The 18,119-nt window shown below is 44.3% G+C and overlaps 1 protein-coding gene across 2 annotated transcripts in view; it reads left to right on the plus strand.

Annotated features, from left to right (window-relative positions):
* plcd1a (phospholipase C, delta 1a) overlaps positions 1-4,264 on the plus strand; it is a 193,170-nt gene extending 188,906 nt beyond the window's left edge. For both annotated transcript variants that reach the window (XM_063044573.1, XM_063044572.1), the window contains exon 15: positions 3,774-4,264. In XM_063044573.1, the coding sequence (XP_062900643.1) occupies positions 3,774-3,856 (83 nt within the window). In that variant the 3' untranslated portion in view covers positions 3,857-4,264. The remainder of the gene's footprint in view (positions 1-3,773) is intronic.
* The last annotated feature ends 13,855 nt before the right edge of the window (positions 4,265-18,119 follow it).

The following is an 18,119-nucleotide window of genomic DNA, read 5'->3' on the forward strand; positions in this document are numbered from 1 at the left end:
AGGCCGAGACCCTTCGTCAGCAGTTATAATGGGTGACTTCAATCTACATGTAGATTGGGTGAACCAAATTGGTAAAGGTGCTGAGGAAGAGGATTTCTTGGAATGTATGCGGGATGGTTTTTTGAACCAACATGTCGAGGAACCAACTCGAGAGCAGGCTATTCTAGACTGGGTTTTGAGTAATGAGGAAGGGTTAATTAGCAATCTTGTCGTGAGAGGCCCCTTGGGTAAGAGTGACCATAATATGGTGGAATTCTTCATTAAGATGGAGAGTGACATAGTTAATTCAGAAACAAAGGTTCTGAACTTAAAGAGGGGTAACTTTGAAGGTATGAGACGTGAATTAGCTAAGATAGACTGGCAAATGACACTTAAAAGATTGACGGTGGATATGCAATGGCAAGCATTTAAAGATCGCATGGATGAACTACAACAAATGTTCATCCCAGTTTGGCAAAAGAATAAATCAAGGAAGGTAGTGCACCCGTGGCTGACAAGAGAAATTAGGGATAGTATCAATTCCAAAGAAGAAGCATACAAATTAGCCAGAAAAAGTGGCTCACCTGAGGACTGGGAGAAATTCAGAGTTCAGCAGAGGAGGACAAAGGGCTCTTTAGGAAGGGGAAAAAAGATTATGAGAGAAAACTGTCAGGGAACATAAAAACTGACTGTAAAAGCTTTTATAGATATATAAAAAGGAAAAGACTGGTAAAGACAAATGTAGGTCCCCTACAGATAGAAACAGGTGAATTGATTATGGGGAGCAAGGACATGGCAGACCAATTGAATAATTACTTTGGTTCTGTCTTCACTAAGGAGGACATAAATAATCTTCCAGAAATAGTAGGGGACAGAGGGTCCAGTGAGAAGGAGGAACTGAGCGAAATACATGTTAGTAGGGAAGTGGTGTTGGGTAAATTGAAGGGATTAAAGGCAGATAAATCCCCAGGGCCAGATGGTCTGCATCCCAGAGTGCTTAAGGAAGTAGCCCAAGAAATAGTGGATGCATTAGTGATAATTTTTCAAAACTCGTTAGATTCTGGACTAGTTGCTGAGGATTGGAGGGTGGCTAATGTAACCCCACTTTTTAAAAAAGGAGGGAGAGAGAAATCAGGGAATTATAGACCGGTTAGCCTAACGTCGGTGGTGGGGAAACTGCTGGAGTCAGTTATCAAAGATGTGATAACAGCACATTTGGAAAGCGGTGAAATCATCGGACAAAGTCATCATAGATTTGTGAAAGGAAAATCATGTCTGACGAATCTCATAGAATTTTTTGAGGATGTAACTAGTAGAGTGGATAGGGGAGAACCAGTGGATGTGGTATATTTGGAGTTTCAAAAGGCTTTTGACAAGGTCCCACACAGGAGATTAGTGTGCAAACTTAAAACACATGGTATTGGGGGTAAGGTATTGATGTGGATGGAGAATTGGTTAGCAGACAGGAAGCAAAGAGTGGGAATAAACGGGACCTTTTCAGAATGGCAGGCGGTGACTAGTGGGGTACCGCAAGGCTCAGTGCTGTGACCCCAGTTGTTTACAATATATATTAATGACTTGGATGAGGGAATTAAATGCAGCATCTCCAAGTTTGCGGATGACACGAAGCTGGGTGGCAGTGTTAGCTGTGAGGAGGATGCTAAGAGGATGCAGGGTGACTTGGATAGGTTGGGTGAGTGGGCAAATTCATGGCAGATGCAATTTAATGTGGATAAATGTGAAGTTATCCACTTTGGTGGCAAAAATAGGAAAACAGATTATTATCTGAATGGTGGCCGATTAGGAAAAGGGGAGGTGCAACGAGACCTGGGTGTCATTATACACCAGTCATTGAAAGTGGGCATGCAGGTACAGCAGACGGTGAAAAAGGCAAATGGTATGCTGGCATTTATAGTGAGAGGATTTGAGTACAGGAGCAGGGAGGTACTACTGCAGTTGTACAAGGCCTTGGTGAGACCACACCTGGAGTATTGTGTGCAGTTTTGGTCCCCTAATCTGAGGAAAGACATCCTTGCCATAGAGGGAGTACAAAGAAGGTTCACCAGCTTGATTCCTGGGATGGCAGGACTTTCATATGAAGAAAGACTGGATGAACTGGGCTTGTACTCGTTGGAATTTAGCAGATTGAGGGGGGATCTGATTGAAACGTATAAAATCCTAAAGGTATTGGACAGGCTAGATGCAGGAAGATTGTTCCCGATGTTGGGGAAGTCCAGAACGAGGGGTCACAGTTTGAGGATAAAGGGGAAGCCTTTTAGGACCGAGATTAGGAAAAACTTCTTCACACAGAGAGTGGTGAATCTGTGGAATTCTCTGCCACAGGAAACAGTTGAGGCCAGTTCATTGGCTATATTTAAGAGGGAGTTAGATATGGCCCTTGTGGCTACGGGGATCAGAGGGTATGGAGGGAAGGCTGGTGCAGGGTTCTGAGTTGGATGATCAGCCATGATCATAATAAATGGCGGGGCAGGCTCGAAGGGCTGAATGGCCTACTCCACCTATTTTCTATGTTTCTATGTTCTCTCCCCTCCCATCCACCAAGGAAATATGCTGTTAAAATTCATTTTGAGAGGACTGCAATATGAGGGAGATCTCATTGAAACCTATCGAATATTGGAAGACCGAGATAGAGTGGATGTGGAAAGGATGTTTCCTAGAGTGGGGGAGTCTAAGATTACAGGACACAGCCTCAGAATAGAGATGTTCATTGAGAACAGAACTAAGTAGGAACTTCTTTAACCAGAGGGTGGTGAATCTGTGAAATTTATTGCCACAGGCGGCTGTGGAGGCCAACCCAAGTTTGCTCTGGGTGCTCCGGTTTCCTCCCACAATACAAAGAAGTTCGGGTCAGTAGGCTAATTGGTCATTGTAAATTGTCCGGTGGGTTTCTGGGCAACACAGTTCAGTGGGCCAGAAGTGACTGTTGCACACAGTTTTTCTAATAAAAAAACATCTGGCTGAGGGATTGGTCCCTCATCTGGTTGGGGAGGAGAGAGTGGGGCCTCCACATCTGGCTGTGATAGGTGTGGTGTTCCCACAGAGTCACAGAGAAGTACGGCACTGAAGCAGGCTCTTTAGCCCAACTAGTCCATGTTTAAACTATTTAGACTGCCTGCTCCCATCAGCCTGCTCCAGGACCTTAGCCTCCCCTACTTCTCTTAAATGTTGAAATCAAGCTCGCATGGAGCACTTGTGCTGGCAGCTCATTCCACACTCTCATGACCCTCTGAGTGAACAAGTTTCCCTCATGTTCCCCTTAAACTTTTGCCTAATTCTGCTCCTACATCTAATGGTCTTGTGGTCTTATGTTTTAAGTGCAAACCAGTCACAGTGTTGCTATTACTGAGGCAGTGTCCCAGTTGGTTCAAGAACCAAATGGTGGAAAGGAAGTAGCTGTTCCTGAACCTGGTGTTGCAGGGCCCCAGGCTTCTGTACCTCCTGCCCGATGGTGGGGATCTTTGATGAAGGATGTTGCCTCCATCAGGCAAGTTCTTGACAGTGTATTGAAGGGAAACTGTTGATTGGGTGTGTGCGTTGGGGAGGGGTGTATGGCAGAAATGGTGCAAAGGGGTGAGGGATGGGGATGGGATAGTGGCTGAGAGATCTATGGTGGAGAGAGTGGACAGTTGTTGGGGAAGGGTGAAGAACGTGGTGGGGAGAGAGGGTTGATAAGGATGTTGGGAATAGCCACCTCTACTCCAAACTCCAAGGGATGCTGGTGCTGGGTGTTTTGAGTAACTGTTTGACGGCCTCTCTCTGTGTTTTAACCTCAGGATACCGCCACATCCACCTTCTGTCCGTCAATGGCGACCCCTTGCCCTCTGCCTCGCTCTTCACCCACATCATGATTGAGTGAACCATCTCCTCCGCCAGGACCCCAGACTCGCCGGGTGATGGAAAGGAGGGCCCCATCGACCAGAAAGGGATGGATAGGACAGCGGGAATTGGGTTTGGGTAGAATGAAACTGGCGGGGGGGGGCGGGAATTGAGAACGCGAAAAGGAGATGAGTAGGACAGGAAGGGGGAAGAAATTTGTATATTAACAAGGAGGGGCATTGCATTTTATTTCTGAGGGGTTGGGTAGGGGCGAGTTTTCAATGCTGTTGCTTGTCTTGGTCAGTCATGCTTCCTGGCATGTTCATACCCTCTTCTATTTACGTTTAACACTAATCAGAGGACAGAGAAGAGTGTACTCACCAATTCAGGAGCTGATTGATTACAACTTTGTGATATACTTTCTATATGTTAATTAAAAAGAACTCTAACCCAGTCATCACTTGTGCTTGTCTTTTCTGGGAGACTCAGAAAGGTGGGGAGATTAGAATGGAGAATGTTTTATACAGGAATTGTGTACAGAACTGGTGTGCATCATGGCTTCAGGACATTGCACTGTTCCAGTTTGCATGTTACGAGGAAGATATGACTACACCCGAGAAGGTGCAGAGGGGATATACAAAGAAGTTAAAACATACTATTATCATTTAGAGATATAGCAGAGTTCCCCCCCCCAACCCCGTATCAGATGACCTATTCACCTCCTCCCTTACTATCATTCAGGGTCACAAACAATCCTTCCAGGTGAGACAACATTTCACCTGCACATCTGTTGGGGTTGTCTGCTGTATCTGGTGCTCTCGAAATAACCTGTTCTCCATTGAGGAGACTCAACATAGGTTTAGATAAGGCATTGTCAATGAGTGTCTCTACTCCATCTGCCTCAAACAACATCCCCTTTCAATTGCAATATGTTGCCCACAGCCTCCTCGGCTGCACGATCCGATCCCCTCCCCTCCCACACGATCTCTCCCACTCCCACTCCACTTTTTAGAGATCTGTTTTCACAAAGGCGTCTTTTTCTGTTGATTAGTGTCTAAAAAACCAAATTAAATCCACTGTGAGTCAACGTTGCAAAACAATAAAACATGAAAACTTCTGGGGGTGGGGTGAATACTTTTTATAGCACTTTACTTACTGTAACAGTTTTTTTCCTCAGTTATTTATCATGTCTTTCATTGTACTGCTACCACAAAGTTAAATTTCACAACATATGCCGATGATATTTAACGTGATTCTGATTCTCTGGAGTTTATAGAGAATGGTGCGAAAAATTTAAAAAAACATCCAGTGAGTGGCAGTTCTGTGAGCAAAAACACGGTGTTCATGAGAGAGGTCAGAGGAGAATGGCCAGACTGGTTCAAGATGATAGGAAGGTGACAACCGTGCGTTACGAGAGTGGTGTGCAGCAGAGCATCTCTAAACGCACACCACATCAGACCTTGAAGTGGTGTCTTCAGCACCAGAGGATCACAAACGTGCACTCGGGGGCCACTTTCTGAGCTAGAGGATGTACCCATTGAAGTGAACACTGAGTTGTGCCATATGTGCTGATACAGGACAGGTGGCTGGAGATGCTCACACCTAGGAATTTAAAGCTGCTAACCTTCTCTATCTCGGTTCCCTTTCTGGAGAGCAGTCACCACCTCCCTGGTTTGTTGATGTTAAGCGCAAAGTCATTGCTACGGCACCACTCAACCGTATGACTACCTCACTCCAGTACGCTGACTCATTACCACCCATGACTCAGCTGACAACAGTGGTGTCATCGGCAAGTTGATAGCTGTTGCCGAGTTTAGTCACCATTGTGTGTGTAAAGAGAGTCGAGCATGCAGCCTTGAGATGTACCTAATCAACGAGGAAGAGATTCTGTTCCTAACCATACTAGAACATTGAACAGGTTAGACAAGGAAAGGGCCCTTTGGATTCACAACTTGTGTTATTTATCACTGACATATGTCATGAAATTTGTTGTTTTGTGGGGCAGCAGGTTAATGCAATATATCAAATATACAATAAATTACAATAAGAAATATATATAGTACTGTGCAAAAAGCTTACAACAAACATAAAACATGGAAATTTACAGCACATTACAGGCCCTTCAGCCCACAATGCTGTGCTGACCATGTAACCTACTCTAGAAACTGCCTAGAACTTCCATAGCGCATAGCCCTCTATTTTTCAAAGCTCTATGTACCTATTTATCTTAAAAGACCCTGTCGTATCTTCCGCCACCACCATCGCTGGCAGTGCATTCCACACACCCACCACTCTCTGTGTGAAAAACTTATCCCTGACATCTCCTCTGTACCTATTTCCAAGCACCTTAAAACTATACCCCTCGTGTTAGTGATTTCGGCCCTGGGAAAAAGTCTTTGGCTATCCACATGATCAATGCCTCTCATCATCTGATACACAGGCTAAGGCGCATGTATATCGCTAGGGTGCCTAAGACTGTTGCACAGTACTGAAGCTTTACAGACCTCCGAAATTATGGAGGACACATTTCGCTTTTACGAAAAAAGACGCTCGCTTCCTGTTTACCCCGAGAAAGACTACCACGACCATGAAGCCTTGCACGGGCAGGTATGTGCGCATGCGTGACGCGCGTGAATTGCAGAGCGATGCAGACACACCCACACACAAGTATAAATGCTCACAACGTACGTAAGCCAATTGCGTAGGTTACGGCGACGCACAAGTATAAATCAGCCTTTAGTTGGTGATTATGGACCACAGTTTGTTGCGGAACAGTTCCAGTCATTCCTGAAAATGATTGGAATAAGACATATACATCTGCACCGTACCCCCCAGCTACAAAGGGTTCGGTGGAAAGGTTTGCCCAGAGTCTAAAAAACGCACTGCGCACGATGTCAGCAGAACACACTACACTGACACTGATTCAGAAGTTTACCAATTTCCTCCTTGCATATTGCAATGCAACACACTCCACAACCAACAACTCACCAGCAATGCTGTTCCTGGGTCATCCCTTGAATTCAAATTTAGATCTCCTCAAACACAATCTCAGGAGGAGCGTGCAGGACAAACAGCTGAGGCAAACGGAGGGTTCCTCAAACAAGGAGGTTTGATGTTTCACTCCTGGACAAGCAGTCCTGGCGAGGGACGACAGAGGAGACCAAGGGTGGGTACTTGGAAAGATTAATGACAGAACTCAAGCACTTTCCTACACACTGATCATCTAGGCATGGTTAAGATGAAAGCGGAGATTGAATCTGATATCATCTGCAGTTGACACGTCAATCAGTTGAGGAGAGCAGAGTCAATTGTTGAAGAGCTTTGTCAGGGAAGACATTACTGCACAAGAGTAAGGAATCTCCCACAGTGATTAAATCTTTAGGTCTGAATGGAACAATTTAAAATTTACTATGCTGCAGATGTCTGTATACGATAGTTGTTACAGTATAGTATCTATATAGCTGAGATGCATTCTCCGGTGAGTTGGCGTTTATAGCTAAACAGTGAGGAGTGCTGTGTATTTAATATTTCAGTAGTACTGTAAATAATTTGTTTGATCAAGCATTTTGTTCATTTAAATAATGGGTCACATGTAAAAATACGTTAATTGCAAATGTCATCTCGCTACAATGTGATACTTGTCCATCTCGCTTAGAGTAAAACACAAAGTTAGACTCACATTTCGGACTCCCGTATCTTCCTTTGAATAAGCTTAATGTTGTGAAGTTACAAAACGTAACACCGGGAAACACCAGGCAAGTCAGGCTGCGTCTGTGGGGAGAGAAACAGTGTTACTGCTTCACCGGCGAGCTCCAAGCCCTTCACAAACAGCAGCCGCGGGCAGGATTGAATCTGGCTTTCTGGCGCTCTGCTTACCGCAGCACCCAGTGTTGATCAGCAGGGGCAGGTCACATTCACCGGGATGCTGATAGATTAGTGAGCATGTCTCATGAGGAAAGTTGAATGAGCGAGGGCTTTTCTGTCGGGAGTGAAGGGGGCTGAGAAATGAATTGACAGAGGAGTACAAGATGCTAAGAGGCATAGGGAAGGTGGACAAGCAAGGCCTCTTTCCCAGGGTGAAAATGGTCAATACCTGAAACGACCGTTTAAGGTCAGTGGAAGAACATTTAGGGCAGATATCAGAGGTAAATTTTATCACGCAGAGAGTGACGGGTGCCTGCAATGCTCTAACAGGGTATAGTGATAGAGGCTGGTCGACCATAGGTTTTTACATTCTTGCTGTCTAAGTCAGTACCCAAGGCTGGACAGTACGACATGGAACACAAGCGGTTGCCCATGTAACAGGCTCCCCTTCTCCACACAGCTGATGAATCAAAAGGAAAGGCAGAGACCGATACAGTTCGACACCAGCAGCATGGCAGGAGATGCCAGTCAGCCTAGAGCTCCACGTAGAGATCACAGTTCCGGATTATTCCTCAGAGTTTTAAAGGCAGTGCAGGTTTGAGATCAGAATTTCCCTTCTCCTAGATGAGCTGACGAGCCCCATCTGCCCAAAGCGATTGGTTTCAAGGCACCAGTAACCAACCTTTGTCCCTTCTCATGTCAGTAAAAATGGTTCCACTGGGTTTAGTAGCCAAGCCACACGTGGAGTTCAGGAGCTGGACTTGGTTGTCAGACAACAGGAATTCTGCAGATGCTGGAAATTCAAGCAACACACATCAAAGTTGCTGGCGAACGCAGCAGGCCAGACAGCATCTATAGGAAGAGGTACAGTCAACGTTTCAGGCCGAGACCCTTTGTCAGGACTAACTGAAGGAAGAGTTAGTAAGAGATTTGAAAGTGGGAGAGGGAGGGGGAGATCCAAAATGATAGGAGAAGACAGGAGGGGGAGGGATGGAGCCAAGAGCTGGACAGGTGATTGGCAAAGGGGATATGAGAGGATCATGGGACAGGAGGTCCGGGAAGAAAGACAAGGGGGGGGTGGACCCAGAGGATGGGCAAGAGGTATATTCAGAGGGACAGAGGGAGAAAAAGGAGAGTGAGAGAAAGAATGTGTGTATAAAAATAAGTAACAGATGGGGTACGAGGGGGAGGTGGGGCCTTAGCGGAAGTTAGAGAAGTCGATGTTCATGCCATCAGGTTGGAGGCTACCCAGACGGAATATAAGGTGTTGTTCCTCCAACCTGAGTGTGGCTTCATCTTTACAGTAGAGGAGGCCGTGGATAGACATGTCAGAATGGGAATGGGATGTGGAATTAAAATGTGTGGCCACTGGGAGATCCTGCTTTCTCTGGCGGACAGAGCATAGATGTTCAGCAAAGCGGTCTCCCAGTCTGCGTCAGGTCTCGCCAATATATAAAAGGCCACATCGGGAGCACCGGACGCAGTATATCACCCCAGCCGACTCACAGGTGAAATGTTGCCTCACCTGGAGGGACTGTTTGGACCCCATCTTTTACTTATTTTATACACACATTCTTTTTCTCACTCTCCTTTTTCTCCCTCTGAATATACCCCTTGCCCATCCTCTGGGTCCCCCCCCCTTGTCTTTATTCCCGGACCTCCTGTCCCATGATCCTCTCGTATCCCTTTTGCCTATCACCTGTCCAGCTCTTGGCTCCATCCCTCCCCCTCCTGTCTTCTCCTATCATTTTGGATCTCTCCCTCCCCCTCCCACTTTCAAATCTCTTACTAACTCTTCCTTCAGTTAGTCCTGACGAAGGGTCTCGGCCCGAAACGTTGGTTGTCAGAGTCTAGTTGAGGCACACACTTATCCCCACGACCACCACTGCCACCCCTGCCACCCCACCCCACCCCACCCCCATCCTGGCTCCGACAACCTTAAGGAACCAGCTGATACATTAGGAACATTTCAAAGACTCTTAAAATGTCTGGGTGGGATCGCTCAGGGGGTAGAAGCCCAATGTCTGTGCGTCAGCAAGTACAGGACAAGGACCTGGAACTGGAGGCTTGAGTGGATGGGTGGGAGGATGGAAAAGCAGCTTGGTTTTGCTGTTTTTGTTGTTGGTGTTGCTCTGCTGAACAAGAAAATTTTTTATAACTACATGGATGGGAGGGGTATGTAGGGTTATGGTCCAGGCAATGGGATCAGGCAGAATAACAGTTCGGTATGGACTAGATGGGCCAAAGGGCCTGTTTCTGAGCTATAGTGCTCTACGACTCTGCTATGTTGGCACGAGACTCTGTGGAAAAACACTTTTAGGCTGCCTCAGCACACCCCCGGGTATGAATCTGTACTTTAATGTTGGGAGTAACAAGGATAAGGGTGGTGACCTTAGAGCATGGATCAGTAAATGGAATTGGGATGCTGTGGCCGTTACAGAGTTAAACCTCTACCTTAAATATACGTAAAGACTTGGCATCCACAGCTCTCTGTGGCAAAGCATTCCACAGATTCACCTCTCTCTGGCTGAAGTAATTCCTCCTCATCTCCATTCTAAAAGGACACTCCCCTCTATTCTGAGGCTGTGTCCTCTGGTCTTAGACTCCCCCACCATAGGAAACATCCTCTCCACGTCCACTCTATCGAGGCCTTTCACCATTCGATAGGTTTCAATGAGGTCACCCCTCATTCTTCTGAATTCCAGTGAATACAGGCCCAGAGCCATCAAACACTCTTCATATGACAAGCCATTCAATCCTGCAATCATTTCTGCGATCCTCTTTTGAACCCTCTCTAGTTTCAGCACATCCTTTCTAAGATAAGGGACCCAAACCTGCTCACAATACTCCAAGTGAGGCCTCACCAGTGCTTTATAAAGCCTCAACATTACATCCTTGCTTTTATATCCTAATCCTCTCGAAATTAATGCTAACATTGCATTTGCCTTTCTCACCACTGACTCAACCTGCAAATTAGCCTTTAGGGAATTTTGCACATGGACTCCCAAGTCCATTTGTATCTCAGTTTTTTGAATTTTCTCTCCATTCAGAAAATAGTCAACCCTTTCATTTCTTCTACCAAATGCATGACCATACACTTCCAGTCACCGTATTCCATCTGCCGTTTCTTTTGCCCATTCTCCTAATCTGTCTAAGTCCTTCTGTATCCTCTCTACTTCCTCAAACCTACCTGCTTCTCCACTTATCTTCATATCATCAGCAAACTTTGCAACAAAGCCATTGATTCTATCATCCAGATCATTGACATACAGTGTAACGTGAAAAGAATCGGCCCCAACACAGACCCCTGTGGAACACCACTAGTCACTGGCAGCAAGCCAGAAAAGGTTCCCTTTATTCCCACTCTTCGCCTCCTGCCAGTCAGCCTCTGCTGTATCCATACTAGAATCTTTCCTGTAACACCATGGGTTTGTAGTTTGTTTAGCAGCCCCATGTGTGGCAGCTTGTCAAAGGCCTCCTGAAAATCCAAGTACACATCAACCTATTCTCGTCTGTCTATCCAACTTGTTATTTCTTCAAAGAATTCCAACAGATTTGTCAGGCAAGATTTTCCCCTGAGGAAACCATGCTGACTACAGCCTATTTTATCAAGTTCCTCAAAGTACCCTGAGACCTCGTCCTTAATAATTGACTCCAACATCTTCCCAACCACTGAGGTCAGACTAACTGGCCTATAGAAACATAGAAACATAGAAAATAGGTGCAGGAGTAGGCCATTCAGCCCTTTGAGCCTGCATCACCATTTATTATGATCATGGCTGATCATCCAACTCAGAACCCCACCCCAGCCTTCCCTCCATACCCCCTGACCCCCGTAGCCACAAGGGCCATATCTAACTCCCTCTTAAATATAGCCAATGAACTGGCCTCAACTGTTTCCTGTGGCAGAGAATTCCACAGATTCACCACTCTCTGTGTGAAGAAGTTTTTCCTAATCTCGGTCCTAAAAGGCTTCCCCTCTATCCTCAAACTGTGGCCCCTCGTTCTGGACTTCCCCAACATCGGGAACAATCTTCCTGCATCTAGCCTGTCCAATCCCTTTAGGATCTTATACATTTCAATCAGATCCCCCCTCAATCTTCTAAATTCCAACGAGTACAAGCCCAGTTCATCCAGTCTTTCTTCATATGAAAGTCCTGCCATCCCAGGAATCAAGCTGGTGAACCTTCTTTGTACTCCCTCTATGGCAAGGATGTCTTTCCTCAGATTAGGGGACCAAAACTGCACACAATACTCCAGGTGTGGTCTCACCAAGGCCTTGTACAACTGCAGTAGTACCTCCCTGCTCCTGTTCTCGAATCCTCTCGCTATAAATGCCAGCATACCATTCGCCTTTTTCACCGCCTGCTGTACCTGCATGCCCACTTTCAATGACTTGTGTATAATGACACCCAGGTCTCGTTGCACCTCCCCTTTTCCTAATCGGCCACCATGCAGATAATAATCTGTTTTCCTATTTTTGCCACCAAAGTGGATAACTTCACATTTATCCACATTAAATTGCATCTGCCATGAATTTGCCCACTCACCCAACCTATCCAAGTCACCGTGCATCCTCTTAGCATCCTCCTCACAGCTAACACTGCCACCCAGCTTTGTGTCATCCGCAAACTTGGAGATGCTGCATTTAATTCCCTCATCCAAGTCATTAATATATATTGTAAACAACTGGGGTCCCAGCTCTGAGCCTTGCGGTACCCCACTAGTCACCGCCTGCCATTCTGAAAAGGTCCCGTTTATTCCCACTCTTTGCTTCCTGTCTGCTAACCAATTCCCCACGCACACCAATACCTTACCCCCAATACCGTGTGCTTTAAGTTTGCACACTAATCTCCTGTGTGGGACCTTGTCAAAAGCCTTTTGAAAATCCAAATATACCACATCCGCTGGTTCTCCCCTATCCACTCTACTAGTTACATCCTCAAAAAATTCTATGAGGTTCGTCAGACATGATTTTCCTTTCACAAATCCATCCTGACTTTGTCCGATCATTTCACCGCTTTCCAAATGTGCTGTTATCACATCTTTGATAACTGACTCCAGCAGTTTCCCCACCACCGACGTTAGGCTAACCGGTCTATAATTCCCCGGTTTCTCTCTCCCTCCTTTTTTCTTTGTTCTGCCTCTCTCCCTTCTTGAAGAGTGGAGTGACATTTGTAATTTTCCAGTGAGCCAGAACCATTCCAGAATCTAGTAATTCTTGAATGATCATTATTAATGCTTCCACGATCTCTTCAGAACCCTGGGGTGTATGCCATCTGGTCCAGCTGACTTATCGACCTTCAGAGTTTTTAGTTTCCCAAAACCTTCTCTCTGGTTATGGTAACTTCACACACTTCGTGTTCCCTGACAACTGGAACTTCCACCATACTGCTGGTGTCTTCCACAGTGAAGACTGATGCAAAATACTTATTCAGTTCATCCACCGTTTCATTGTCCCCCTCTCCAGCATCATTTTCCAACTATCCGATATCCACTCTCACCTCTCTTTTACATTTTATGTATCTGAAGAAACTTTTGGTATTCACTTTAATATTATTTACTAGCTTACTTTCATATTCCATCTTTACCTTCTTAATTACTTTCTTAGATGCCTTTTGTTGGTTTTTAAAAGCTTCCCAATCCTCCAACCTGCCACTAATTTTTGCTCTATTATATGCCCTCTTTTATGTTTGCTTGACTTTTCTTGTCAGCCACATCTTTGTGGAGGGTTTTTTAAAAAAAGGCACAGATAGAGTAAACAGCTGGTAGCTTTCTCCCACTGTTGGAACATCTAATACCAGAGGGCGTGCATTAAGTATGTTCAAAGGAGATGACAAGGAGAGGGCAAGTGGCTTTTACTGTTAGGGTGGTGGGTGCATGGAATGTGCTGCCGGGGTGGTGGAGGCAATGATGACAGAGTTGTGCGAGATGCTCTTCGAGAGCATCTTGATTTTGCAAGGAATGGAGGGATGAGGGCTCTGCGTAGGCAGAAGGGTTTAATTGGACATGTGATTCTGGGGTGAATTAGGTTGGTACAACATTATGGCTGAACGAACTCCCATCAAGGAGGAAGATTAACAGATTTGGAACAGCTTCTTCCCCTCTATAAGGGAGCATGCCTTATGAAAACAGGTTGATTGAACTTGCAAACACGAGGAATTCTGCAGATGCTGGAAATTCAAGCAACACACCTCAAAGTTGCTGGGGAACGCAACAGGCCAGGCAGCATCTCTAAGAAGTTTACAGTCGACGTTTCGGGCCGAGACCCTTCGTCAGGACTAACTGAAGGAAGAGCTAGTAAGAGATTGAACTTGTCCTTTTCTCCTTGGAGTGACAGAGGATGAGAGGTGACCTGATAGAGGTGTATAAGATGATGAGAGCCATTGATCGTGTGGATAGTCAGAGGCTTTTTCCCAGGGCTGAAATGGTTGCCACAAGAGAACACAGGTTTAAGGTGCTGGGGAGTAGGTACAGAGGAGACGTCAGGGGTAAGTTTTTTACTCAGACTGAGTGCGTGGAATATCAAATCAAAAAGCAAAGAACTCAAAGGAGAACCTTGTCTGGTTCCACATTGAAGTTTAAATGGTTTGGAATTCTGAGAGTTATTAAGAACCTGAGCGGAGGGAGACAGATAAAGTAATTTAATCCATTGAATAAAATCGGGCCCAAAGTTAAATTTTTCTAAAGTTTTAAATAAATGATTATTTTTGTTAAAAAGGGCTTTCTCAGCATCTAAGGATAGCACACATTCCGATATCTCTTTAGAAGGATAATAAATAACATTCAATAAATGACGAATATTAAAGTGGGAGTATCGACTTTTGATAAATTCAGTCTGATTATCAGAAATAATAGATGGCAAAATATTTTCAATCCTACGAGCCAAAAGTTTAGATAAAATTTTAGTATCAACATTAAGTAAAGAAATTGGTCTATAAGAACATTCAGTTGGATCGTTATTCTTTCTAAGAATAAGCGAAATGGAGGTTTCATAAAAAGATTGTGGCAACCTACCTAATTTAAAAGAGTCCAAAAGGACTGAGTATAAGTGAGGTATAATGTTGCATACCTCATGGATATCTTGTGACTGTCTTATGACCATGATGTAATTGAGTAGCTGATGAGCACGATTTAATGGCCTTTTGGAGGTCACCTGATGTAATTATCCCGCTGATGTGAGGTCATGTGATGACATGTTCACCTTGGGTATAAATGGAGACCCTTGGGATGATGCAGTTAGTTTTCCAGTTAGAACGTCAGCCAGATACTCCACTCCGCTGCATATTTGCTTTATGACGCAGTTTCAATTTAAAATGGAGTTTTACGTTCTATTGTAAGGTACAACAGTGTTGGGCCGGCAGTTTAACCAATCGCTGCCAGGTTTCTTGATGATTCTTTTCAGTGATATTGGAGAGTGAAGACAGGAACCTGAAGGAGTCGTTCGATGGTTGAAAGGATCGACCATTATTGAATTCGTTCAGGTAAGAGTGATCTGCATGAGATAGCCTCTGCTAAAAGCAGCAGAAAAGGCCGTGCAGGATCTAGTATCCGGAGGGAAAAGTCAGTGCCTTTAAACCGTTTTATTTCCGTCGTCGTGAATCCTGCGGACAAGGCAGGTTCCGGCTGGGATCGGCAGTGACGTCGTGTCTTCGACGAATTCTTTACTTCAGGAAAGTCTCTCCTAATTGACTGTATAAATCTCTTGGACTGTCGAGTTTACCATTCTAAGAACTGTGTTTGAAGTTACCACTTTAAGAACTGTTTTCGCATTTATCGCTTTAAGAACTAGTACTGGGTAGCGGTTTGTTAAATGGCTGCATAGCAGTTTACTTCCGATTAAGATTTTCGTTTGCTTATTTTTTTAAATATTGAGCAGAGTTTAATAAATGTTTGATTGTTTTTATAAAACCTGACTCAGTTGATATATTCATTGTTGCCAGTCACGTGACAATAAGCAAAGAGGGAAAAGCCTTAAAAAGCTCTCCAGAAAATCCATCAGGACCTGGAGCCTTCCCCGAGTGCAAAGAGTGAACAACCTCGGCAATTTGCTCATAAGAAATGGGTTGATCCAGCAATTTTCGATTATCAACAGAAGGTGTAGGAATGTTTAATCGATCTAAGAAATTATTCATTAAAGTATTATCTTTAGGAGGATCAGAACTATAATGTTTAGAATAGAATTCTCAAAAAGTATCCTTTATTTCTAAATGATCAGATGTTTTATCACCATTAGCTTTACAAATTTCTTTAATTTGGCATTTAACTACAAAGGTCTTTAGTTGGTTAGCCAATAGTTTACCCGTTTTATCTCCATGAACATAAAACTGACTTTTATCTTTCAAAAGTTGAGTTTCAATTGGATAAGTTAAAAGCAGATCGTATTTCGTTTTCATTTCAACACGTTTTTTATATAAAGCAGGATCTGGAGCTAAAGCATATTTCTGGTCTAATTGTTTCAACTGGTTGGCCAATTCAATTCTCTCCTTATTAGCTTTTTTCTTAACACTTGCGGTAAAAGAAATAATTTGTCCTCTGATCTTCGTCGTGTCTATCCCTTGAGGTCGAGGATGATGGTCTTCGTTCTGTTGATCTACTTATGGGCTCTCAGGTGGCTTATGAGTCCAATCTTGGCTTTGAAAGTTCTTCCGCATTCAAGACAGGTAGTTCCAGATGGCAGATCGGACTTTGGTTGTTGCTGCCTCTCTTTCCATTTCCTTCTCTTTGCTTCTAATTCTGCACATCTGTTGGCTCCGAAAGTTGCTGTTCCTTCTCCGATGATGGCTTGCCAGAGTTTCCTGTCCTTGGCATTGGTTTCCCAATTGTTGATGTCGATGTTACATTTCTTCATGTTGGCTTTTAAGACGTCTTTGAATCTCTTCTGTTGTCCGCCTCTTCTACGTTTGCCTTCTTTAAGCTGGGAGTAGAAGATTTGTTTCGGCAGACGTTTGTCTTTAATCCGAACAACATGACCGCTCCATCTTAGTTGGTTCTCGATGACGTAGGCTTCAATGTTTGTTGTTTCTGCTTCATTTAGCACACTGACGTTGGTTCTTTTATCTTCCCAGCTGATATTTAAGATGTTTCGAAGACAGCGTTGATGGAACTTTTCAAGTGCCTTCAGATGTCGTCGGTATGTTGTCCAGGTTTCTGATGCATACAGGAGCGTTGGGATCACCACTGCTTTGTACACGAACATTTTGGTGTCTGTTCGGATGTCACGATCATGAAAGACTCTTGTTCGGAGACGTCCAAAAGCTGTTCCAGCGCATTTAAGATGATGTTGGATCTCGTCATTAAGCATTAAGGTCGACATTGGAGGAGAGGTGACTTTCAAGTTTTCCAGGGTCCTCTAATACAAGCCTTAAAAGCATCTGTAAATTCTTCCACTTTCTGACTTCACTTCAAACTTAATCATGTCTTCCCTGTTGAAAAACACGCAGTGTGCTTTCTTTTTTATAACTTGACTGCGTGTGTTCTGTTTTTTACTCACTATTCCTTGCGGCACTTCAACAGGTTGGTCGTCGGCATCTCAGGTCGGCACTGTTACGTTTAGTAACTTCAAAGCATGAAACTAACTCAAAGGAAGACACGGGAATCTGAAATGAGAGTCTGTCTGTCTGTCTGTATCTTGTTTTACGGCCGTTGGCATCCAGCTTAATGGTGCATTACCGCCACCCTCTGCTCCAGAATGTGCACTAGACATACATTCTAAATCCCTTCACACACACACACACACACATATATATATATATATACAAACCTACACTTCACCCTCCCATCTTTGACCATCCTAGTATCCTATTCCTGTTTATTCGTCATATTCTATAAAAAAACCCTGTACCCCTTAAAAACGCTAAAAATACCTGGACTTGTGCTCTCTCACCCATGCCCAGCAACCCTTTTAATGTGAATTCCTGCATCCCCAACTCCCTTAATTTATTTCTCATCATCTCTCTCTGTATCCCATACTTCCTGCAACTCAGAACTACATGTTCTACTGACTCCTCTTCCTGACATTCCTCACACAATCCTGTCTGGTGTTTCCCTATCATTTTCAATGTTTTGTTTAATGTACAGTGCCCCAGCCTTAACCTAGTCCACACAGTTTCCTCTCTTCTGTTTCCATTACCTACTCTAGTAACTGCAACACTCTTTTGTATTTGATATAAATGCCTCCCTTTCCCCTCCATGTCCCATCTTTCTTGCCACATTCGGTTGACTTTTTCCCAGATTACATGCTTAACCTCTGCTTTACTGATACTAATGTGCATTTCCACATTTTCTTTCTTTAACGCCCTCTTTGCCAACTCATCCACCCTCTCATTCCCCTTCACCCCTACATGTGCTGGAACCCATAGAAATTTTACCTGACCTCCCTGATTTGCAATTCTTGTAACTAACTGAAGGACTTCATAAAGTACATCTTGCCAACTGTT

This window comes from Mobula hypostoma, chromosome 3 (genome assembly GCF_963921235.1).
Source record: "Mobula hypostoma chromosome 3, sMobHyp1.1, whole genome shotgun sequence".
NCBI classification, from domain to species: domain Eukaryota; kingdom Metazoa; phylum Chordata; class Chondrichthyes; order Myliobatiformes; family Myliobatidae; genus Mobula; species Mobula hypostoma.